General features: G+C 37.7%; 1 protein-coding gene across 15 annotated transcripts in view; it reads right to left on the minus strand.

Moving 5' to 3' along the window:
- LOC309629926 (uncharacterized protein) overlaps positions 1 to 24,181 on the minus strand; it is a 136,715-nt gene that overhangs the window by 100,942 nt on the left and 11,592 nt on the right. For 9 of the 15 annotated variants that reach the window (XM_082394535.1, XM_082394536.1, XM_082394538.1 and 6 more), the window contains exon 3: positions 22,467 to 22,551. The exons of 4 other annotated variants lie outside the window; for them this stretch is intronic. In XM_082394535.1, the coding sequence (XP_082250661.1) occupies positions 22,467 to 22,486 (20 nt within the window). In that variant the 5' untranslated portion in view covers positions 22,487 to 22,551. Of the gene's footprint in view, positions 1 to 8,044; positions 8,271 to 14,441; positions 15,650 to 22,466; positions 22,552 to 24,181 lie in introns of those variants that run through there. 2 more of the 15 variants (XR_014245297.1, XR_014245296.1) reach the window with 2 other exon arrangements.

Raw genomic sequence — 24,181 nt, forward strand, 5'->3', positions numbered from 1 at the left:
CTCTTCCAACAGGTACACCAAAATCACAACTGTTTACAGAACTATCTATGAGAATGACCTGAAAACTAGCAGAAAGGATTTTCTAAAGCTAAAAATATAAAGAAGGAGCCACATCAAGATAAGTAGGAGGGGCAGAGACACATTATAGGCAAGACCTACGCCCCCAGTTGGCAACCCCCAAACGGGAGGAATATCACAGTTGTAGAGGTGCTCTCCAAGGAGCCAGGGGTCTAAGCCCCACATCGGGCTTCCCAGCCTGGGGGACCTGCACCAGGAAGATACGCCTCCAACATCTGGCTTTAAAAACCTGCAGGCTTGTGATCGGGAGAGCTGGAGGACTATAGGAAAGAGACTCCACTCTTTTTTTTTAACTGAAGTATAGCTGATTTATAATATTATATAGTTTCAGGTGTACAATATAGTGGTTCAATATTATTATAGATTATACTCTACAAAAAGTTATTATAAAATATTTGGCTAATTCCCTATGCTGTACATTACATCCTCTCCAAGAAATGCTTTTGGGAAAACTGGACAGCTACATGCAAAAGAATCAAACTGGACTACTCTCACATCATGCACAAAAATAAATTCAAAATGGATTAAAGACTTAAGTGTAAGAAGACTCCTGGAAGAAAACCTAGGCAGTATGTTTTCTGACAGTGGTCTTAGCAATACATTTTTGGATCTGTCTTCTCAAGCAAGGGAAACAAAAGCAAAAATAAACAAATGAGACTACATCAAACTAAAAAACTTTTCACAGTGAAGGAAACCATCAACAAAATGAAAGAGAGCCTACTGAATGGGAGAAGATATTTGCAAATGGTGTATCTAATAAGGGATTAATATCCAAAGTATACAAAGAACTCATGCAATTCAACATCAAAAAAACAAACAACTCAATTTAAAAATGGGCAGAAGACCTGGATAGATTTTTTTCAAAGAAGACATAAAGATGGCCAACAGGATGTGGAGAAAAGGGAACCCTTGTGCACTGTTGGTGTGAATGTAAATTAGTGCAGCCACATACTTTTGGAAAAAAGTATGGAGGTTCGTCAAAAAATTAAAAATAGAAATACCATATGATCCAGAAATTTCATTTTAGGGTATTTACCCAAAGAGAACAAAAACACTGATTCAAAAAGATATGTGCACCCCAATGTTTATAGCAGCATTGTTTATAATAGCCAAGATATGGAAGCAACCTAAGTATCTATCTATCTATCTATCTATCTATCTATCTATCTATCTATCTATCTATCTGTATATATATACATATATACACACACACACAAATGCAATATTACTCAGCCATAAAGAAAAATGAAATCTTTCCATTTGTGACAACATGGATGGATCTAGAGGGTATGTTATCATGCTAAGTGAAATAAGATAAAGACGCATACCATATAATATTACTTATATGTGGTATCTAGAAAACAAACCAAACCAAACCAAAACAGACTCATAGATACAGAGAACAAACGAGTGGTTGCCAGAGGGGAGGGACGCAGGGGGTTGGGCATAATAGGTGCAAGGGATTAAGAGGTACAAACTTCCAGTTATAAAATACAGAAGCCACAGGAATATGGTCAGTAACAGCATAATAACTTCGTATGGGGACAGAGGGTTACTAGACTTACCATGGTGATCATTTGGTAATGTGTATAAATGTTGAGTCACTATGTTGTATACCTGACACAAACATAATATTGTACATCAACTATATTTGAATAAAAACACCATAAATTGTCAGTTAAAGTATGTGTAAGTAAATTTGTAGGATAAACATAACTCACCTTTGAAATATCTTATGGGTCCATATATCCCTAATCTCTATAAAGATCTCTATGCAGTTAAAAGTTTAAAATAAGATTGTTTTTTAACAGTAGAAATAAGTTTATGGTAGCTTGGGGAATAACATTATTCTATCCACTTTGATAATGATCTTCCTAACTGAATATCCATTCAAAAGCCCCTATAAAGAATTAAACAGATTTAAACACCACGTGAAAGCATGAAAACCAGTTTTGTGTTATTTTTATAATTCATAAATAGTTTAATTTTTAAAGGTGCCCTGGGATGTTAACAGAGAGACAGTTCATGTGGCCAGGACATCATGGTGTGACTGGAAAAGAGGGGCAGTTTGGTGGAGGGTGGAGAGCAGTGAGAGAGGGCACATGGATTTGAATCCACATTTTGCTATAACCCGTTTTCTGACTTCAAATGGATCCTTGGTGGCCTCGCTCCTTCCTGTAGACGATTTCTGACTTTCCACCCCCATAAAGTCTAAACTTCGAAGGAAGGAACTCACAAATTAAAACGATAACCAAGTACATTGGAAAGTCCCTGAAGGTGATAATGACAGTAGTGATGATATTGTTATAATGCTTTCTAAGGTTCACCCGAGCTTTGAAAGTAAAATATTCTATGGTTTCTTCCCAGAATTGTTATGAGATGGTAACTAGTACTTAGTAAGCTGGTCTGCAATTCCATCCACTAGAGGACAGTAGTAAATGTGCACAAGCATATTTTAAAAAGCCATAGTGTGACTCATTTGAAATAAAACCTATCTTGCAGAAAGATGCTATGCAAAGAAGCACATAAAAAAACAGGGTCAATATTTTGAATAAAGCCACAATATTAGAGGGTTATAGAAATTTCTGGTCTAGTAAATATTTGAATATTTACTAGTGCATAAATGGGCAATTTCTCCAGGACCAGCTCCTCTGTAAGAAGTCAGCTGTGTTGAAAGGCCCCTGGAGTCATCATCAAACATGCAGCTGTGCCTGCAATGGCAGTGAGGTGAGCCGTGGACAGCCTGGGGCTGCTCCCAGCCCAAGACAGGCTCGAATCTCCTCGGGGCGTACCACATACTTTTTTTTGTCTCTACAGCCCAGCCCAGCATTTTGTGTGCAATAAGTGCCTAATCAAAGCTTGTTCTTCAACCCTAGCCATCTCTGGACTTGGTTCCCTGTTTTGCCACTTCTCAGATTTTTGATTTTTGGCAAGTCACTTAACTTCTCTGACTCAGCTAGTTTGGGTTTTGTGGATTCAAGAATTTCTGAGGACCCTTTAACATCCACAGTTATGAACTTAGCAATCTCATCTTTTGAGATATTTTATGTATTTCCTTGCTGCCCTTCCCTGCCTGAAAACAAGTCAGGTGTTTAATTATGCTTCTTAACATATTTTCATCTCAGATTATTTCTTTTTCTGATATAAAGTTTCTGAATAGGTAAAGTAAGTTCAGTGGCAGGTAGACTGCCTAAATGTGTACCTATGAGTATATGTCTTAATCTTTCTGAGACTCACATTCTTTTTTTTTTTTTTAATTTATTTATTTATTTTTGGCGGTGTTGGGTCTTCGTTTCTGTGCGAGGGCCTTCTCTAGTTGCGGCGAGCGGGGGTCACTCTTCATCGCGGTGCGCAGACCTCTCACTGTCACGGCCTCTCCTGTTGCAGAGCACAGGCTCCAGACGCACAGGCTCAGTAGTTGTGGCTCACGGGCCCAGTTGCTCCGCGGCATGTGGGATCCTCCCAGACCAGGGCTCGAACCCGTGTCCCCTGCACTGGCAGGCAGATTCCCAACCACTGCGCCACCAGGGAAGCCCCTCACATTCTTAAATAGCAAATGGGGATACTATCCCTCTTAGAGTGTTGCTAAAGATTAAAATGAGATATGATATTTAAAGCACAACAGTAGGTCTTCAGTTGACTTCTCACAAATATTGGTTCTCTACTCTTCTCTGACAGATCTAATAGTCTATGATTATGTTATCTTCTTTTCATTTATAGGTAGGAATTTATAGAGAATTCTATTAAAATAGACAGTTTTTAGTACATGGTGGGTCATACAGTGTCTTTTGTAATATAATTACCAAATGTAGAAATGTCTTAATATCATAAGACACAAGTAAGCAATAGCGCCCCTTCTCAAGAAAAAAATCATTATAGTAGAATTCTAAATTTTCTAAGATGACTGGAATAAATCATCATGTGCCCTGTGTATTGGCCAAATTTGATAACAATAATTTTATTGATGAATCTGTAATTAAAGATAAATGTTCTGCGTTTTTGATTATATGTGATTGAAACAAACTCTTCTTTTTATAACATGCTTAGTCACTGTGTAACTTCCTGCACATTTAAGTGTTCGTTTTGTTAGAATTAGCATGTATTGTCATCCTTACTCCCAATGTTATGGGATGAAAACAACTCCAGCGTCTGAATCATTCATCCATTAGTGACGGTGAAATAAACCCATAGCTGAAATAGAATTAAGAAATTAAGTGTTTTAATTTCAACAAAGGCAAAATGACAGATTGGTTTTGGAATAGCTGTTGGCAAAGCATAGATATAACGCCTGTGACCAATATAAACAGGACATTTATTGTTTTCTGACTTTTTAAGTAAGCGGGGTTTGTGAAAATCTCAGTTCTTCTTGCTCCATCATGAGAAATGCAGAGATGATTGGACAACTGGGGCTTCTGCTTCCTGCTAAGAGCCTACTTTCTGTAAGAATCAAATAGCGTCAATAGACCTTGAAAGGCCCATGGAATGGGGCATTCACTCAAAGTACAGAAACACAGAGATTTTTTTCCTTTACCCAAAAGTCGCTCTGTGTTTCTAGGCTCTCTCTGTCTCTCTCAGTTTTATTCAAGGTTTTTTTCTAGAATGGATTCTTCTTGGATGTAAATGACTGTAAAACATTTTTCAAGGAAATGTCTTTTTGGGTAAATGCAGTCACACCATAATAGAGGACACGGACTGTGTTTGACTTGAGCCAAAGAAAAGAACTTCCCTAGATGCTCTTATATAAACCAGGTGCATAAACAGAGTGCACTGTGACAAATCTACAAATTCTTGAGGGGCTCAAAATACAAGCTAGATGCTGAAAGACCAAGATACAAACGCTAAAGTGAGGAATAGTCTTTCCTGTTGGGGAGGTCTATTAGCAAGAATCTCTAAAATAGAAGACACGATTTCTCTCTTGACAATTCCCTAATATTTCCAGAGCCAAATACTTTATAGCCTGGTCTACCAGTGCGTCACAATCATGCCCTACCCAAACAGTACACCTTTGTCCTTGTTACTACTAGTGCCGTCCGTACCCACATTCCATCCCCACCCACACTCACCATTTCCAACACTTCCTTCCCTGAGCCTTTGTTTGGCTGCTTCCTCTGCCAGAAATGTCTTTCTTCCTCTTCTGGTGAACTGGGACCCAACCCTCAAGACTAGCTCAAATGTCAATTCCGAAACCAGTAGCTTTCTGGGAATCTCTTCTCCCTACCCCCAAGCAGAATTAAGTTCTTCCCTCTGTACTCCTTTAACCCTGGCATTTGCCTACACAAACGTGGCACTGGACACATCGCATTACTACAAAATATATATGGTATCGCCAGTGCCATTGGTTTTATACCTTCCTGCATGTGTTCATCTCCTCTACTAGCCAGTGAGTTCTTTGCTTACGCACCCTCACAATCCAGGGCCTGGGACATAGTAACCATAAATCATATATTCTCAACAGAATTATTAAAATCCATGCCATTCATGTGCACAAAAGTCTAAAGTCTTCAGAGTTTCTACCAATCTGTAGTTTAAAAAAACAGGAAAGAGGACTGTATCACCTTTGCATATATTTGTTCTTTGAGTATTTGTTTATTTACTGATGAGTCATCAAGGTACTTTTAACATTCAAAATTGAGTTTATTGAACTTGGCAAAGTGATAAATTCATTTATTTCCTTCTATTTCCCAAGCTAATGGAGTGTTTGTTTTATTTTAAACTCCTTTTTGAAGGAGTAGACATTTATACACACAGACAGTTTGTTGACTATCAAGTGTTGTTTAGATTTAGGTTCGAGACCCGCAGCTTGTGGGGAATGGAGATGCACAAGGGTCCAACGGAAACATATAAGTTAAATTTAAAGTAGCTTGAAAGTCTGCCTTCTGTCGGTAGATCATAGATTCATATGAATTGTGAAGTGATATAATTTAATGTTAGAAAATACCAGGGTTTTCTTCTCTATAATTAGAATGACTTGGAAGTGGAGTGGGTTGGAGAATATTTAGAAAAGAGACAGGGAAGATAAAATTGTTGAGAGAAAGTCAGCTTGGCCGGATGGTTAGATGTGGGAATTAGAATCAGAAAGAGGAAAATCCCATCCAACAAATATGTATAGACATTGGCAACGGGGTCCTAGAAACAAGTAACTACATTAATAATTAACTAACATATTAAATTAACATTAAAAGGCCTAAGAAATGGTTGAGATTTTGACACCCACCTCAGGGAAATTGCTCCATTCTTGCAAAAGAGAGGTGTCAATCTTTTTGTAGAAGTGGCTCATTTCTTAGGTTCAATGGGAGCACCTGCCCTGACCGGAAAGGGCCTCTTCAGTCATTCCTTATTTTAGGAACAGGAGTTACTGGGCATTTCAGCCAGAAGGGACAGTCAGAACAAAGTCTCATTGTGATGATCAGTGAGTGGTTCAGTGTCCTAGAGGGTAGTGCTAGAAGAAGGGCTTGGTTGAGATGAAGCTGGAGAGGCAGAAAGGGCCAGGCCCCGGGGCTTGATTTGGTACATAAAGACAAAGGGATTTGGGGGAAATACCTGCAGTGACTCAGCTTCCTGACACGGTCCACTGTGCAGAGAGATGGGATGGTTGTGGACATGTGCTTTCTTTTCCAAAAAATGTTAGAGTGTTATTTTCTGGATTTCTCTAGTTGTCAAAATTTGACAGAGATAATCTTCTGAAAGCATTTTATCTCTGTTCTCATAAAATGTTTATAAATGTATATAACTGTGTTTCAGGTCTTCCAGTGTGAGAATACCACAAGGAGCTTTCTGGCAATTGTAAGGAGCTGTGCCACAGCTGTGTGCAATAAAGGGGGTGTGGTTTATAGGGCATGCAAAGCTATCCAAGAAATAAGATTCTGCTTAACAGGTTTAGACACAAATCTTAGCTGCACAAATGGCTAAATGTACTTGGTTATGACAGGTACAAAGAGTCATTTTGAGTCAGTGAGGTCACCAACTTCAGTGCAAAAAAGGCTGAGAGTCAGTTTTAGCTATTGGCAGTTATGTTTATGAAATGCACCCCAGACTGGGCAAGATGCTAGCTTTCACTTGCCTTGGTAATACTTAAATAACATGAGAGAATGTGGGATACCACTTCTTCCAGTAGCTCCAGTTAAGTCTTTCTGTAATGATAGGTTTCTACTGAAATAATAAGCTTAACCACATTTGCTCACAAAAGCCCCATTCTTAATGGGTCAAAACTATAAATGGTACAAACAGCAAAAGCAATCATTTGTTAATCCATAAATCTGTTATCTGGATGTAATTTCCATTGTCCTTCATTCAGTTCTTAAAACAGTGAAAACATAAATATAGATCCTCAGTTTCTTTCCTTCCTTCCTGCTTCCTGCCCAACACACACACACACACACACACACACACACACACACACACACACACACACACAGATATGCAAATACACACACACAAAAAGGTGGGGAAAGATAGTCCTTCCAGAAATATTTCTGATGGCACATTAAAAAGGGAGTACCTTTGGCTTTTAAACAGACATACCTTTTCCAGATTACAGATTCTTCCCAGACAGGTTTAGACACAAAAACTCAGCCACCAACTGATTGCAGTAGGTAAAATTAGGTCTCTGAATGTGTTAGCTTGGTGTTTTAGAATTCTTAACCTAGATGTACTTTTATATACATATATATATATATGTCATTTATTTGGTGTGACAGAAATTTTGATACCAAAATATTATAGGGAAGCATTAAATAATCACATATGAAAATGCATTCTAAGAATATAGTAATTAATAAGGTGTGTTTCTCACATTTAGTGTGTACATATACATAAAGACAAAAGCTTGGTATGGGCTATTATTAAATCCTAGGATGGTTCGGACACTCTTACCTTGCTCTGAAAAAAAAAAAATGAGTGTTTATAACCATGGAAATGGTTCTTCATCTAAAGGGAAAGTGGGGAGATGGCTCAACTAACAATAAAGAACTTAAAAGTATTTTTATTTAAACTTCAATTCATTGGCAATCATTATTCTTTAACTCAATTGTGACAACAATCAGTGTTGCTAGGTCAGCAGCTAATTCCAGGTTTCTCTGCTCACTTTATGGCTTCATCCTTGCTTGTAACAGATGATGTGTTGGGTTGACCACTGGACAAGTCGTCCATTGCCATATTGGAGGAGAACTTGCCAACTCTACAGAAATTATAAACTTGAAACAAGAAGAGAAACTTTATTGGTTACCAGGGCCCTAGTACAGTATGTATTCATCTCCCCCTACCTTTGTTTGGGGAAACTTCCTATCTTACATTTCAGGCCATGTGGTTTGGGTGAGGTTTTCCTTACCCTTAGCTTCAGGGGTGAGTTTTGTGTTGGTTTAAGCCAATCATCCTTTCACATCCCTTTGACTAGAGTAATTGACCTGGGGATTTACTTGCAACTTAATTTGGGCAATGAGCAAACCCAAAACATTTGTTTATCTGTTAACAGAGAAAAATTCCATTTTCTGGACTTGAAGCTGAAAAAAAGTATTAATCCTGAGGCAATAATAGCCATCTAGAAACCAGGAGGGGAAACCTTACTTCAGAGTGAAGACAGTGCATTAAAAAAAGCCAAGTCCAGAGAAGTAGAGAATCAGGCTTCAGTTACTTCATTGAAGCCCCTGAATTAAGGCTTATCTAAAGCCAGTCCTTACTCTTGGACTTCTCATTACAGCAATCAATAGGTTCCTTACACGTTTTGGCCAGTCTGGTTGGGTTTTAAGTTGCTTGCTATGTTAAGAATCCTGTCTAGATATAGCATATCACCTTATTATTGAAGCACCAGCTTAGACTTTTACCTTCTTAGTTGTAACTCCATTAGGATGATAGCAAGTAAAATCATGCCCCGACAGCTGTCAATGACATCAAAGAGTAGATCTCATCTCTATTGATATTTCTGATTATATATGTATGTATGCATGTGTGTATATATGTGTGTGCATATATACATATATCAAAACAAAGTTCTTTTTGGTGGATTAATTAATGTCTTTTTGATTACACAGCAAGAAATTGGGTTTGCTAATTCTGCGTCCAGTAATCCATAAAGCGTGCATTACAACCATGTAGCTTGAAAGAGGAAAATAGCTTTAGGAATATCTGGATCTAATATCTTAAGGATTAAGCAGTGTTAGGAGAGGAAAGCCATGCTGATTAATAGAGACCCCTCTAGTGGCCATAAACAGGTACACAGAGGGAATCATAATCATGTTTTCTCATCTGTACTGCTCCAACATTTTGCCTCCTCTCATACCCTGCAGCTGAAATTGTCTCATTGCGTCCAAGTAAGCTCAAATAAAGTTGGATGATGAAGAACTGCAGCCCAGAGGCAAGTAGCAGTCATGTGCATTGGGTTGTAGTTTGAAAGCTGACAGGCTTAAAGTGGCTCATAATATGCCAGAAAAGAGATGGGGTCAGCTATTTACTGTGTAATGTTCAATGGCATTATGAAAAATCTACTAAAGGAAATGTGACACCTTGTTAAGTCCCAGCAGCAGAGGCTGGGAGAGACAGTGTCAGTTATGCAATGTTTTACTGCATGAATATGAAGTTTATTTCAAAGATCCTCTCCATACCTATTAACCAATATTGAGAGTACAAGTGTTATATGAGCTTCTCAAAGGTATTCTACATTTTGTATTTGTACAAAAAGGCTTCTGATACATCTGCTTAGAAATGTAGCAATTAAACCCAGATAGTAGAAAGTAATAATAAAGATAATAATGAAAAATAGATAATGCTGTATTTCAGTATTTGTCCCTTCATCATATTATGTGACACAAAGTATCAAAAGTCATCTGAGAGTATTCTAGTGTCCCTTGAAATCTATTAGCAATTAACTGAAATAATTTAAATTTGCTAGACTGGAAACTGGGGTAGAGTGAAAGAAAAAGAAGCAAATAATAATAAATACTTATACAGATTCATTTTAAAGATAATCTTGAGTTTCTGAAAGTAGAATAAATATTGATAAGAAACAAAAATAGATTTAAGGCTCGCTCAAGGCAATCTAAATGTAATAGTAATTTGAAATGTTTTATTTGATGGAAATCTTTCAAGATGAATTTTACTACATCGTGCGGTTCTGATAACAGGTTGGCAGACGTGGCCTTTTGAGTGCAATGTGACCAGGCACTTTTCTAGGTACTGTGGATACATCAGAGAATAAACATAAGGACACTATCCCTGACCTCATGAAGCTTACATTCTAGTATGGGGAAACAGGAAATAAACATGAGAAAAAACTGCATTACATAGTATATAGTATCGACAGAAGATGTTAAGTGCTATAAAAATACAATAGGGTTGAGCTGCTGGAGCAGGGGATTCATTTAAATAAGGTGGATAGTGACACTTCAGCAAAGACTTGAAAGAAGTAAAGAAAGGAACCACATAGATATCTGGTGGAAGACCACTACAGATACAGAAAACAGCAGTGCAGAGATTCTGAAGAAGAAATGTACCCAGTGTGTTTGAAGAATAGGAAGGAGGTCTGTGTGTCTCGTGCAGAGTAAAAACGGGTACAGTAGTAGGTGATGGGATCAGACAGGTGTGAGATGGAGTCTTATAAGGATTTAGATTTTTTTAAATTGAGGTATAATTGACATATAACATTATATTAGTTTCTTCAATATCTTGTAAGAACCTATAATGGAAAAGAATCTGAAAGAGAACACATGTATATATATATATATAAAAAACTGAATCACTTTGCCGTACACCTGAAACATTGTAAATCAACTATACTTCAATAAAAAAATTCAAAATTTAAAAATGTTTAAAAAATTAAGTAAACATTATATTAGTTTCAAGTGTATAAAGACTAATTATTTCTGTATATTGAGAAATGATCACCACAATATGTCTGGTTAACATCCATCACCATATATAGTTACAGAATTTTTTTCCCTGTGATGAAAATAACTGGAAACGTGTACCGTCTGACACCCTTCACCTATTTCACCCACCTCCACACCCCACTCTCTGCCTCTGGTCACCATCGATCTGTTCTCTGTATCTATGAGTTTGGGTTTGTTTGTTTTGTTTTGTTTTCAATTCCACAAAAAAGGAGGTCATACAGTATTTGTCTTTCTCTGTCTGACTTAATTCTCCTAGCATAATGCCCTCTGGATTCATCCATGTTGTTGCACATGACAAGATTTCATTCTTTTTTATGGCTGAATAATATTCCATTACATATATATATATATATATATATATATATATATATATATATATATAGTCACATTTTCTTATTTTCTTTATCCATTCATCTATTGGTAGACAGGTTGCTTTCATATCTTGGCTGTTGTAAATAGTGCTACAATGAACATGGGGGTGCATATATCTTTTCATATTAGTGTTTTTGTTTTCTTCAGATAGATACCCAAAAGTGGAATTGCTGGATCATATGGTAGTTGTATTTTTTTTTTGGCCGCACTGCCTGGCATGTGGGATCTTAGTTCCCTGATCAGGGATCAAACCCTCATCCCCACCCCCCGCCGCAGTGGAAGTGCAGAGACTTAACCACTGGACTGCCAGGCAAGTCCCGGTAGTTCTATTTTTAATTTTTTTGAGGAACCTCCACACTGTTTTCCATAGTTGCACCCAGGATTTAGATTTTTAATGCATGTGAAATAAGCCTTAAGGGAGTTTTGAGCAGAAGAGTGACATGACCTAACTCAGTGTTTTAACAGTGTCAATCTGGCTATGTTGAGAAGAGACCGTAAGAAGAAAAAGGTAGAAACAGGAGTGTCAGTTATTGCAATAATCCACGCAAGAGGTGGTGTGATTTAGTTCATGGTGTTAATATCGGAGGTGGTGACAGGTAATTCTAGATATGCTTAGAAGGTAGAGCCATAGGGATTCTGATACATGACAATAAAGGATGGAAGGCAAAGAAAGGAGACAAGAATTATTACACGGTTTTTGACCTGAGTAATGCAAGTTTGGAGAGGTCATTTCCTGAGGTATTAAGACTGTATGTGGAGTGAGTTTGGGAGGAGTTAGATGAATCTGGAGTTCAGAGAGATCTTGACTGAGAGGTCAGTTTTGGAGGCACCTATTTAAAGCCATGAGACTGAATGCATAATGGCACATAGATAAACGAAGTTTCTATTTTAAGCAATTTGCCAGTCTAAATATCTAGAAAAACTTCTTCTGGTGTAGAACACCTAAAATGCTAGATAAAACATAATAAACTTTAAATAAGTCTGAGCTCTAGTAATGAAAACAATAAGAACCAGCAAAGAATAAAGAACGGTTGCACAGTGGTAAGCCGAATCTAAAGTTTCTTTTGACCTGAGGGCATCTCTCAGTTCCTGAGGGCTCAGAGCCAGGCTTTTAACTAGCCACACATGTTTAGGACTGGAAACTAAGCTGCAAGCCCCTAGAATATGGTGGACAAATAAGAGATACTTTAGTATAACAGAAAACTTGAAATAACTTTCTTAGAGAGTGCATTAGGATAAATCAACCCACCAGTGGAAAGGAAATATCCCCCTAAGGGGGATAGCCGGGATGGGGGGTGGGGGGAGGGATAAATTAGGAGTTTGGGATTAACATATACACTACTATATACAAAATAGATAAACAACAAGGACCTACTGCTATACTCAGTAGGAACTATACTCAATTTATTGTAATAATCTATAATGGAAAAGAATCTGAAAAAAAATGTATAACTGAATCACGTAGCTATACAATTGAAACTAACACAACATTGTAAATTAACTATACTTCAACAAAAATATTTTAAAAATACAGTAACCATCTTACATTAAAAAAAAGAGAGAGAGAAAGGAAATAGTCTTAGACTCGGCACGGGTGGAGGCATGGATTTATGTTTAGGGGACAGAATTAAAACTTCTTGTGTGGCCCACAAAACCCTCAGTCTGAAAGTTAAGTTTCTAACATAGTTCTGGGTTGTTGGTGACATCAGGGATAAAGCAAAATCAAAAGCAGTTCCTCTGTGAAGGAGATGATTTTATTACTTACCTGTGTAAGATATTTCTTTCTCTCTGGCTCTTTCCCCTCTCCCACTTTTATCAGGACATTCTTTCCATTGCCTCTCTTGTCCTTTATCTTATTTCATTTCTATTCTCAGCAGTTTTCCTCAGTGTCGCAGTCTACTTTGGGAGAGAACCCTAGCGGGCCAGGTTTCAGAGATCACAGAAACTAGACTGCTCCAGTCCCTTGCAGTTCCACGGCAAGCTCTTACATCCACCTGCCACCAGAGTGGGTAAAACCCATCAAGGTTTTAGCAGCAGCTCCTGAACTGACCCATTGCACTTCGTGAATATCTGTTGGCTGTTTTATAGTTCCTGTGTTCTTAGACACTGGGTTGCTTCACATTACTTCCTCCTGCAGAGTATGTGGATCTTAGGGATGTTGAAGGATTGTCCCTACTCACTTGTAGTTTTTACTTCATGAGGATAACTTGTCTCCTAGTTATTCTAAATATTGTCTTTCATTCTTTGGTTTTGCTTTCAATTTTCTCTGTTTTTATATGGGGATTTGGGTTGCATCAGAAGCTATGCCCACCACTATTACTATCTTCTGGAATCCCCATAATACATTTTTTTTAAAAAAAAGAGGAAATAGAAGAAAAGACTCAGCTTTTATAAACATATATGAATATATATTTATGTATACATACATATATGCAAATATATACAAATATACATATACAAAAAATCAAAGACAGTTCTTAGAATAATAGTACATGAAGAAAGAGCAAGCAGAGATTGTTAAATGGTAAAATGCATTACTGGAAATAATTATAATGTGCAATGACCAGACCAGCCTCAGGAAAAATTGTCAACAGTAATAGGTTTTCTTTGGTGCTGAGCACCTCCTGATTCTGTGGTCAATGCCCTCTTCTGGCTTGCCACACCTAGCATCCCAGTAACCTATGTTTTGTGCCCATCTATGGCCTATCAATATCTTTTTAATCCTTATTTTGCATTCAACCATAATTCAATGTTGAGAATGTTAACTAGTATTTTTGGAAAGAACAGTAGACTAAGTGGAAATCTCAGTTTAGCCATTAATTGACTGGATCAGCTTTGACAAATCAATTTATCTCTCTGTTATATATATATGTGTGTGTATATATATTAATTATAGATAAATTATATATATATAATTATAGATAAATTATAATAAAAATAAAAAATGAAATCCAGAGCTTGTAATTCATTAATAAAAAGATAAGCATGAAGCACATACGTATAGAATAGAAACATGAGAGACATGTGACCCATTCATCCCAATGTCCTTTTTTACCTGGTTATAAAACTCAATTCTAAACTCTTAACAACCAGGGTGAAAAAAGTACATTCATGGCTCTGTGTGCTTCACTCACCTGTGATGCTCTTTCACAGCTAGAGTCTTCTCCTGCCATGAGATAGGCATCTCTGGCCTCCCTGCCAAAAATAGGGTTCCTGACCGCCCCCTTCTACCATATCTTTCTTAGCTACTTGTTTCGTTTATAGAATTTATCACCTTTCCAATTATTTTATATGTCTGTGCATTTGCTTTTGGTCTGTCCTCTTTAGTAGACTGTAAGGTCCATGATGAAAAACATTATGTCTGTTATTTTCAGTAATCTGTGCCCAGTGCCCAGCGCAGTTCCTGGAGCACACTAGGCTCCCAGATATTTTATAAATCTTAATGCAAAAGAAAAAAGTGAATGAATGGAACACTTGGTCAAAACTCTGCAGGGGACTAGTCTGTGACATTTGAAAATGGGCGTTAGGGTCAGAAGATAAGTGTTGTGCAACAAGAATAATGTCTCTAAATTTAAGACAAAGAATAGATAGTATCAAGAAAACATAAAGCTAGCTAGGAAAGCACACTATATAGTTAGACAGAACATGGGAACTATTACTAAATAGGAAAACAGACCTTTCAAACAGATAACTCGACCAAGTTATTGGTTAAGTAAAAATAAGCTGATAAAATATGACATTATTTGAAATAAATTTTATTATTTAAACAGTTAATGGCATTGTGAAACAAGGTAAAACTGGAAAAAATAAGTTAGAGTTGAAATTTACTGGGATGTGTCACAGTAAAAGAGACACTGAAGGAAAGATATAAAAATTCATTTCTAGTGAAGAATATGAAAGGTGCTACGTGGAATGCCAGTAAAAGAATCATGGCTGCAAGCACTAAAAACGTGATCATAATGAGTAATGGAAATGTCATCTGAGACAGTAGGAGAAGTTCTTACTCAAGTAATGAGTTTGAGTAGAAATTAGAAGCTAATGACTTCTTGTATAGTTCTCTAGTTCAAATATCAACAAAATTATTGAAAAGTATTCCATGACCATAGCACATATGTCAGACCATATACCTGATAGAATATGCTTTATTAAAATATTAGAAACAGTTGTTCAAATTCAGGCAAAATGGATTGACAATGTGGGTAGTGCAATTTCAAAGGACAGGATAACTAAGAGGAGGACAGAGGAGAGATGGAATGTCACATGCTGGCCTTAGGGATGGTAACAGTGGTTAATTCTTCCTCATAGGGGCAGCTTATGCTCTGGAATCAAACAAACAGACAGACAATAAGAAAGTGCAACCAAACAGCAAGACAATTAAAATTCTTCACAACGGGAGTCTGAATCCAGCTCCTGCTTGATCCATCATTTCCCTGACTTTCAACCATTTTCCTGTGTCATGAAGAAATAGAGAAATAAAGCCCAGAAATTTCTCTCAAGGATGCAAAATGCATGCTTCTCTAGTCTCTGTGAGAGTCAATACCTTTTTTTTTTAAACATCTTTATTGGAGTATAATTGCTTTACAATGTTGTGTTAGTTAATGCTTTATAACAAAGTGAATCAGCTATACATATACATATATCCCCATATCTCCTCCCTCTTGCATCTCCCTCCCACCCTCCCTATTCCACCCCTCTAGGTGGTCACAAAGCACCGAGCTGATCTCCCTGTGCTATGCGGCTGCTTCCCACTAGCTATCTATTTTACATTTGGTAGTGTATATATGTCAATGCTACTCTCTCATTTCGTCCCAGCTTACCCTTCCCTCTCCCCATGTCCTCAAGTCCATTCTCTACATCTGCGTCTTTATTCCTGTCCTGCCCCTCGGTTCATCAGAACCATTTTTTTTTTTTCGATTCCATATATATGTGTTAGCATACGGTATTTATTTTTCTCTTTCTGACTTACTTCACTCTGTATGACAGACTCTAGGTCCATCCACCTCACTACAAATAGTTCAATTTTGTTTCTTTTTATGACTGAGTAATATTCCATTGTATATACGTGCCACATCTTCTTTATCCATTCATCTGTCGATGGACACTTAGGTTGCGTCCATGTCCTGGCTATTGTAAATAGTGGTGCAATGAACATTGTGGTACATGACTCTTTTTGAATTATGGTTTTCTCAGGGTATATGCCCAGTAGTGGGATTGCTGGGACGTATGGTAGTTCTATTTTTAGTTTTATAAGGAAACTCCATACTGTTCTCCATAGTGGTTGTATCAATTTACATTCCCACCAACAGTGCAAGAGGGTTCCCTTTTCTCCACACCTTCTCCAGCATTTATTGTTTGTAGATTTTTTCTTTTAATTTCTTTTTAATACATTTGTTTATGTATTTCTTTTTGGCCGCATTTGGTCTTTGTTGCTACACGCAGGCTTTCTCTAGTTGTGGCGAGTGGGGACTACTCTTTGTTGCGGTGCACAGGCTTCTCATTGCGGTGGCTTCTCTTGTTGTGGAGCACGGGCTCTAGGTGCGTGGGCTTCGGTAGTTGTGGCTCACAGGCTCTAGCGTGCAGGCTCAGTAGTTGTGGCACACGGGCTCAGTTGCCCCGCAGCATATGGGATCTTCCCGGACCAGGGCTTGAACCCGTGTCCCCTGCATTTACAGGCGGATTCTTAACCACTGTGCCACCAGGGAAGTCCCGTTTGTAGATTTTTTGATGATGGCCATTCTGACCGGTGTGAGGTAATACCTCATTGTAGTTTTGATTTGCATTTCTCTGATGATTAGTGATGTTCAGCATCCTTTCATGTGTTTGTTGGCAATCTGTATATCTTCTTTGGAGAAATGTCTGTTTAGGTCTTCTGTCCATTTTTGGATTGGGTTGCTTGTTTTTTGATATTGAGCTGCATGAGCTGCTTGTATATACTGGAGATTAATCCTTTGTCAGTTGCTTCATTTGCAAATATTTTCTCCCATTCTGAGGGTTGTCTTTTCATCTTGTTTATGGTTTCCTTTGCTGTGCAAAAGCTTTTAAGTTTCATTAGGTCCCATTTGTTTATTTTTGTGTTTATTTGCATTTCTCTAGGAGGTGGATCAAAAAGGATCTTGCTGTGATTACGTCATAGAGTGTTCTGCCTATGTTTTCCTCTATGAGTTTTATAGTGTCTGGCCTTGCATTTAGGTCTTCAATCCCTTTTGAGTTTATTTTTGTGTATGGTGTTAGGAAGTTCTAGTTTCATTCTTTTACATGTAGCTATCCAGTTTTCCCAGCACCACTTATTGAAGAGGCTGTCTTTTCTCCATTGTATATTCTTGCCTCCTTTGTCAAAGATAAGGTGACCATATGTGCGTGGGTTTATCTCTGGGCTTTCTATCCTGTTCCATTGATCTATATTTCTGTCTTTGTGCCAGTACCATACTGTCTTGATTACTGTAGTTTTGTAGTATAGTCTGAAGTCAGGGAGCCTGATTCCTCCAGCTCCGTTTTCCTTTCTCAAGATTGCTTTGCCTATTCAGGGTCTTTTGTGTTTCCATACAAACTGTGAAATTTTTTGTTCTAGTTCTGTGAAAAATGCCATTGGTAGTTTGATAGGGATTGCGTTGAATCTGTAGATTGCTTTGGGTAGTATAGTCATTTTCATAATGTTGATTCTTCCAATCGAAGAACATGGTATATCTCTCCATCTGTTTGTATCGTCTTTAATTTCTTTCATCAGTGTCTTATAGTTTTCTGCATACAGGTCTTTTGTCTCCTTAGGTAGGTTTATTCCTAGGTATTTTATTCATTTTGTTGCAATGGTAAATGGGAGTGACAAACAAATGTTTTTTAGAGCATGTCACATTCTCTGAATTGGAGCCTTAGGATAAGTTCTTACAGAGTGAATCAAGAGTTTAAAAAGTTTGCAATAGATCAATAATCTTCTTTCTTTTAAAGTTAGGAGAATTTCCCTTAATACGATATCATTGTACTTCTGAATTTGGGAATATATTTATTAAAGTCCTTATTGAGTACCAGTTATTACCAAGAGCTAGGTGCTGTGGTTAACTGAACTACAGATCTGCAGCCTCTACCCTCAAGCTCACAGCCTAGTTGGTGTGGAGATCGGGGTGGGGACAGAACACTGTGGTAAAGGCCATGCCATTAAGCTCTGCCTAAGTTACCTTTGTGGCAGTGAGGGCTCCCAGAGGAAGAGATATTTGATCTGTGTCTTCGAGGATGAATAGGGATTCACCAAGAAGACAGAGGCAGAAGACATTCCAGGTTAAAGGAACAGCAGTTGGCATGATGCACACATGAAGTATGCCAGCAGATTGGAAAATTATGAGGTTTGCTATAATTCAAATAAATGTGCCCAAAAAGATACCATGCTTAGAAAGATCATTGTTGTGGCTGTTTAGAGGAAGTATTAGAAGAGAGGAGAAAGTGGAGTTTATTGGTTGAGAGTTATTTTAATAGCCCAGGTGAAATATGATGAGTGTCTGAACTGAGGTCATTGCAATAGGGATGAAGAAGGGAAGTGAATAGGAAAGAGGGAGTACTCAGAAAGTAGACTCCTAGGTTTTATTTGGTAAACAGAGTAGATGGTGGTTCTAAAGCCAGGATGTAAGTTATAGGAGACACAACAACTTTGGGAGATTATTTTCCTCTGCATACCTGAGTTTCAGTCACCTAAAGACCATCCAATCAATAGCTGGTTATTGATATCTGGAGTACAGGAGAGATATCTGAGCTAAATCTTTGGGAGTCATGGTTGTGTAGATTGAGAATCAAAAAATCAAATGTCTACAGGTTACAGCTGCTAAGTAGACAAAGTAAATGAGTAAAGTGGATGATAAGGAAAGGTGAGAACTGTCATGAGCTGGAGAGAGCATGCCCCGCCTATGGGACACAGCTGCTACTCAGTTCTAATAGGTTACTGATGTGGGACTCTGGGGGAACAGTGCTGGCAGCTTTTTTAGAAAGAGAAATCAGAAACCCGGATTTTAATATGGGCTTTCCGAATCTCAAACTAGTTTAAGATTAAAAAAAAAAACAAAACAACCTTGTGAGCCAAAACAAATTAGTTGACTGGCCAGATTAAATCAATGGATACCTCTGTTGTAGATGGTAATGCAAACTGTAAACATGAATGAAATTCCTAAGAAAAATGTAGTCTACAGTGAGAAAAGGAGAACCTCAGAATGAAACTCATAAAAACCTGAGGCTCAAGAGACAGCCTTGAACCAGGTACTGCACAATATAACTCATATTTTTAGTGGTGAAAGAGTAAAACTAACATTTTATTTCGCAGCATAAAGATGTGTCCCATTAGAAATCCATGAGTACCAACTTAAAATAAGCACTCAATTGTGGGCAGTCCTATTACGTTTCTTTCATCAGCTCACCCTCATCCATCCCAGACATCATTTAAAATCTTTTCCACTATCTTAAAATCTCTGACCATCACAACTAACTCCAACCATACCCTCTTTCAGCTGGTGACCCCATCTCATAGTTTCCATAGAAAGTGGAAACTGTGAGATAGGATCCTGTGTTTAGTTTCAGGGATATGAGAAATTTTTCTCTTCTGCTGCTCTAGCCTGTTCTATTCCCTCCAGCTTCTCATGAATCTTACACTCTCAGTGCCTTCTATGATATATTCAGATACCCAATCTTAGTCTCTCCGTAGGTTTTTAAACACATCCAGGCCTCTCCCATTAACAAGAATAAAAAACAAAACAACCACTCCCAGGCCCACAAGTTTCTCCAGCTTACTCTATCTTTCTTCCCTTTTATAGTCCAGCTTTGTGAAAGAATCATATACACACCCTTGTCTCCAGTTCCTTTTCTACACTCACTCCTTAGACTATCTGATCTAGCTTCTGTTTCAGATAGTCTGGTAGACTCTCTCTTGTTAAGGTCACCACACTACTAAATCCATTGAAAGTTTTCAGCCCTCACCTTTCTTGTCCTCTTAACATCATTTGACCCTGCTGGCCACTGCACTCTTCATGACCTACGTTACCCTGGCTTCTGTGATATCTGGCTCTCCTGGGCTTCCTCCTACTCCTTCTTCAGATCACATCTTATTCTTCACTTCCCCTGGGAAAACCCTGCCTTTACTGGTTCAAATCTCACTATTGTACGCTCTCTGAGGGCAATAAAACTCTCCTTTGTAACATTTTTCACTGTGAAATTTTATATTTTTCTGTGTGCTCTCCCCACTTGTAAGCTGAAGATAGGTAGGAAGCATGCTAGATTTTCTCATCATCGTATGCGTTGTACCTGGACAGAGTCCTGGGGCTCAATAACTATGCTTCTAAGGAATGAATGACTAAATAACTGAAAATGAGTGAATTTAAAGCCTGAAACTACAGACCATAGAGGCTGCCTCAGTTGCCTAGCACATTATTTCATATTTGGATCATTTTCATTTTTATTAATTAAACCACAAATTTCAGAAGTTTAAGAAGGGTTATTTCAATCTATTTAATTTTGGGATTATTTTTAGTTTTTATTCTTCAACTCACACTTAGTCTATAATATAACCTTTAAGTAGAGTGACACAAAATGAATAAGAGTTTGTCTCTACTCTTAAAAGGTGTAATTTTTTCCTCTTCATATATATTAAAATTTAAATTGGAAATAAAATGTAAATATCTATTCATTCAAACAGCTGCAAATACAGAGAGAATAACAATAAGAATGAAAAAGAACAAAATAGTTGGAAGTCTTTAAAATCTCATTGAAATTATATAAAAAGGCTTTTATTTCACCCCAAATATTTTTACATTATTAAATATGTTCATGTAAAGGATCTGTATCTAGAGAGATATATAAAGGATCTATGTTTAGAAACTGGTATGAATGAACACTTTCAGTATGGGAAATGGACCAAATATTATTGCTTATGATCATCAGCTATATTCATTCAACAAGGCTTTATTGAGCACTTGCCATTAGTTAAGGTAAGCTAAGCCAAGTCTTCATGACCAACTGAATGTGAGATTGAGCATAGGGGAGAGGAAGAGATCAAAGGGCACAGAGATTTCTAGATGTGTTGACTGCAGGCAGGATGAACAGGAATTATTTCTGGAAGTTTTGAATTTGGGCTGCTGATGTGTAACTAAATTAAAACATGTTGACAATATGCCTACAGTGAAAAGTAAAGAGTTCTTGCTTATAAATATCATTTTGGTAATAACTGACACATCAATGATGGTTGAAGGTCAGGGAGTAGTCAGTGGTGCTGGATGTCAGGGAGAGGTCAAGCCATATGATAAATGAAAAACGCTTTGAGATTTCCTAATTAAATATAGATGAGAGTCTAGTAGATAGATTTGGAGATTATAAAACAGAGGATTTTCTCAGAACTGAATGTGTCAAATCAACTCAATCCATGTCAGACAGCCCTGTGTTCAAATCCCAGGTTTGTCACCTTCGATATAGGACATTGGTCAAATTTACTGAACCTCTAAAAGCCTCAGAGTTTCTCATGTGTAAAGTGGAGATAACAATATCTGCCCCCTCTAATGTTTGGGGAAGAATTAAATACGATGCTTGGTACAATGTCTTTCACATAGTAAGTGTCAAATATATAGCATTGATGAGGAGGAGAAGGACAATGGTGACAACCATCCTATGTTTATGAGGGCCAGGACAAGTAAAAAGAAAGAAGGAGACTTTGATTCAACATAGGGATGACATTTTGAAAGACCAAGTCATCTAGATGGAGAGGTGAACTGTAGGAAGGGTAAATTTCACATCACTGGAAGGAAGGACCAGATGGTCATTTGACAGCAAGCTGACAATGAGGTTTGAAGCATGAGATAAAGGTCGACATTCTAGTTCTATGATTCTATTATAGCTCTATATTCTATATAGTTCTATGATTCTGTTAGTTTCCCAGGGAATGTGATAGATAAAGCGGGCGTAATTTGGGGGAAGATGGGAAAAGAGACAGCTTTCTTATAAGATGAATAGAATATCTGATATATTATTTCACAACAAAATCAAATGATCCCCAGCTGGACAATGACGGTTTTGTGGTCAAATGCAGAGTGGCAGCTATTACAGTTGACCCTTGAACAACACGGGGGCTCAGGGTGCCCGAACCTCTGCCCAGTGGAAAATCCGAGTATAACTTACAGTTGGCCCTCCATATCCATGTTTCCTCCATATCCAAGGCTCCGATTCTACAGATTCAAGCAACCGTGTAACACTGCAGTGTTTACTATTGAAAAAATCTAAGTATAAGTGGATCTGCTCAGTTCAAACCCAGTGTTGTTAAAGGGTCAACTGTATACTCAAACACATCCCCATGCCACTTCTGCCCACACATTGAGTTTTACTAACAGCAGCCTCATTTCTTTTACTGTAGTGTCAAAACTTTAGGAAAACAAAAAGAATTTTGTCCTCAAAACATGTTGGGACCCCAGATTTGTGGGAACCACAGTATGTATTTTCCTAAAAATAAAACCCTGGATTTTGAAAACAGGCTCTTTGGCGGGTGATCAGTAGCATTACCAAAGGATTACTCAATTAAGAAAATAATTACCTATAGAAATCTCTTAAGTGTCAACTCTCCAAAAACATTTCACTTTACTCTTAATTTTTGAACTCCACATAGGATGAAGTATTATCAATGTAGCTATTTCTGAAGACTGTTCTTTTTGTTGTTTTTAGAGCAGTGGTCTTGAGTGATGGAACCACCCCCATTTGTTCTTGTGACGGTTCATATTTACTCTTGAGTTGACTGGCTAGAACTAAAACTGTAAATTCTAGCCCTAAGCCTAAATGATATTTACAATCCTGAACTCACTCTCACAACCTCCAACAAAGAACTAAGAGACTCTAAACACTGGGATAAGATTTAGCATGACATTATTCTTCTGAAGAAAACATTTCAGATAAATCTTCCGAGTCTCTAGGTGTCAGAGTGTATAGGATGCTTTGTGCAATAATCCCTCAGAGGAGAAACCTTGAAGGAGTCCTATTTTTCCTTATGGCATATGAAACCTGAGCATGTGAATTGTTCTTACACACACATCACTTATAAATTCTCCAGCGAAAGAACTCTTTTTAGTTTTAAACAGACCAAAGAGACCTGTTCTGGACCTGATTTTCTCCCAGGCTAGCCGACTTAGAAAGTGGATTTACAGTTCACTTACATACAAACTGAGTGCAATGTTGTATAGAGGTCTCCAAGGACAACACTCCTTGTGTTCTGAATAAGAAATAAAATCACCAGGATATCCAGGGTCTTTTAGGGCTATCTCAGTCACACCCTGTATCTTGAGTTGTAATTATGAGAAATGCATCAAAGCAACTCCTCATTTGTGTACGAATGAAGAGAAGGGACAGGTCCCTTTTATACTTGCAGAGTAAATAAGGTCCGTGTAGCAACATGTTAGCAGCTTGGCATTCTTGGATTTAACAGTCATGGTTCTACCTAGTCTTGTGTGATATTATTAGACCCTGGCTGGCAATGTTTTATACTTCTGCTGAGGCATATTTTTGACTTGAACATGCTGCAAGGCCAGAAAGTTTGGATTAACTAGTGAGCAAATGGATGACTGCAATTAACTCAGCATCCACATCTCAAGACACATTTGTTGTCTTCCTTCTGGAACTTATTTACAATAACTGGAGTAAGGTTATTTTATAATAAAACCTTTGTTCACTTATGAAATCTGGTCGTGAAGTAGGAAAGGAGACGGTTGAATTTGAAATTGAGTTTAATGCATGCTCACTGTAATGGAAATATGATTGGATCACATTTTGAATTTTGTCCAAATTTTTTTCATACCTATGAATTTAGAGAATTCACAAGACCCCATCTTCAGAAATATGGATACAAGGAG

The sequence above is a fragment of the Balaenoptera borealis genome (assembly GCF_965194805.1).
Source record: "Balaenoptera borealis genome assembly, chromosome: 5".
In the NCBI taxonomy this organism is placed as follows: domain Eukaryota; kingdom Metazoa; phylum Chordata; class Mammalia; order Artiodactyla; family Balaenopteridae; genus Balaenoptera; species Balaenoptera borealis.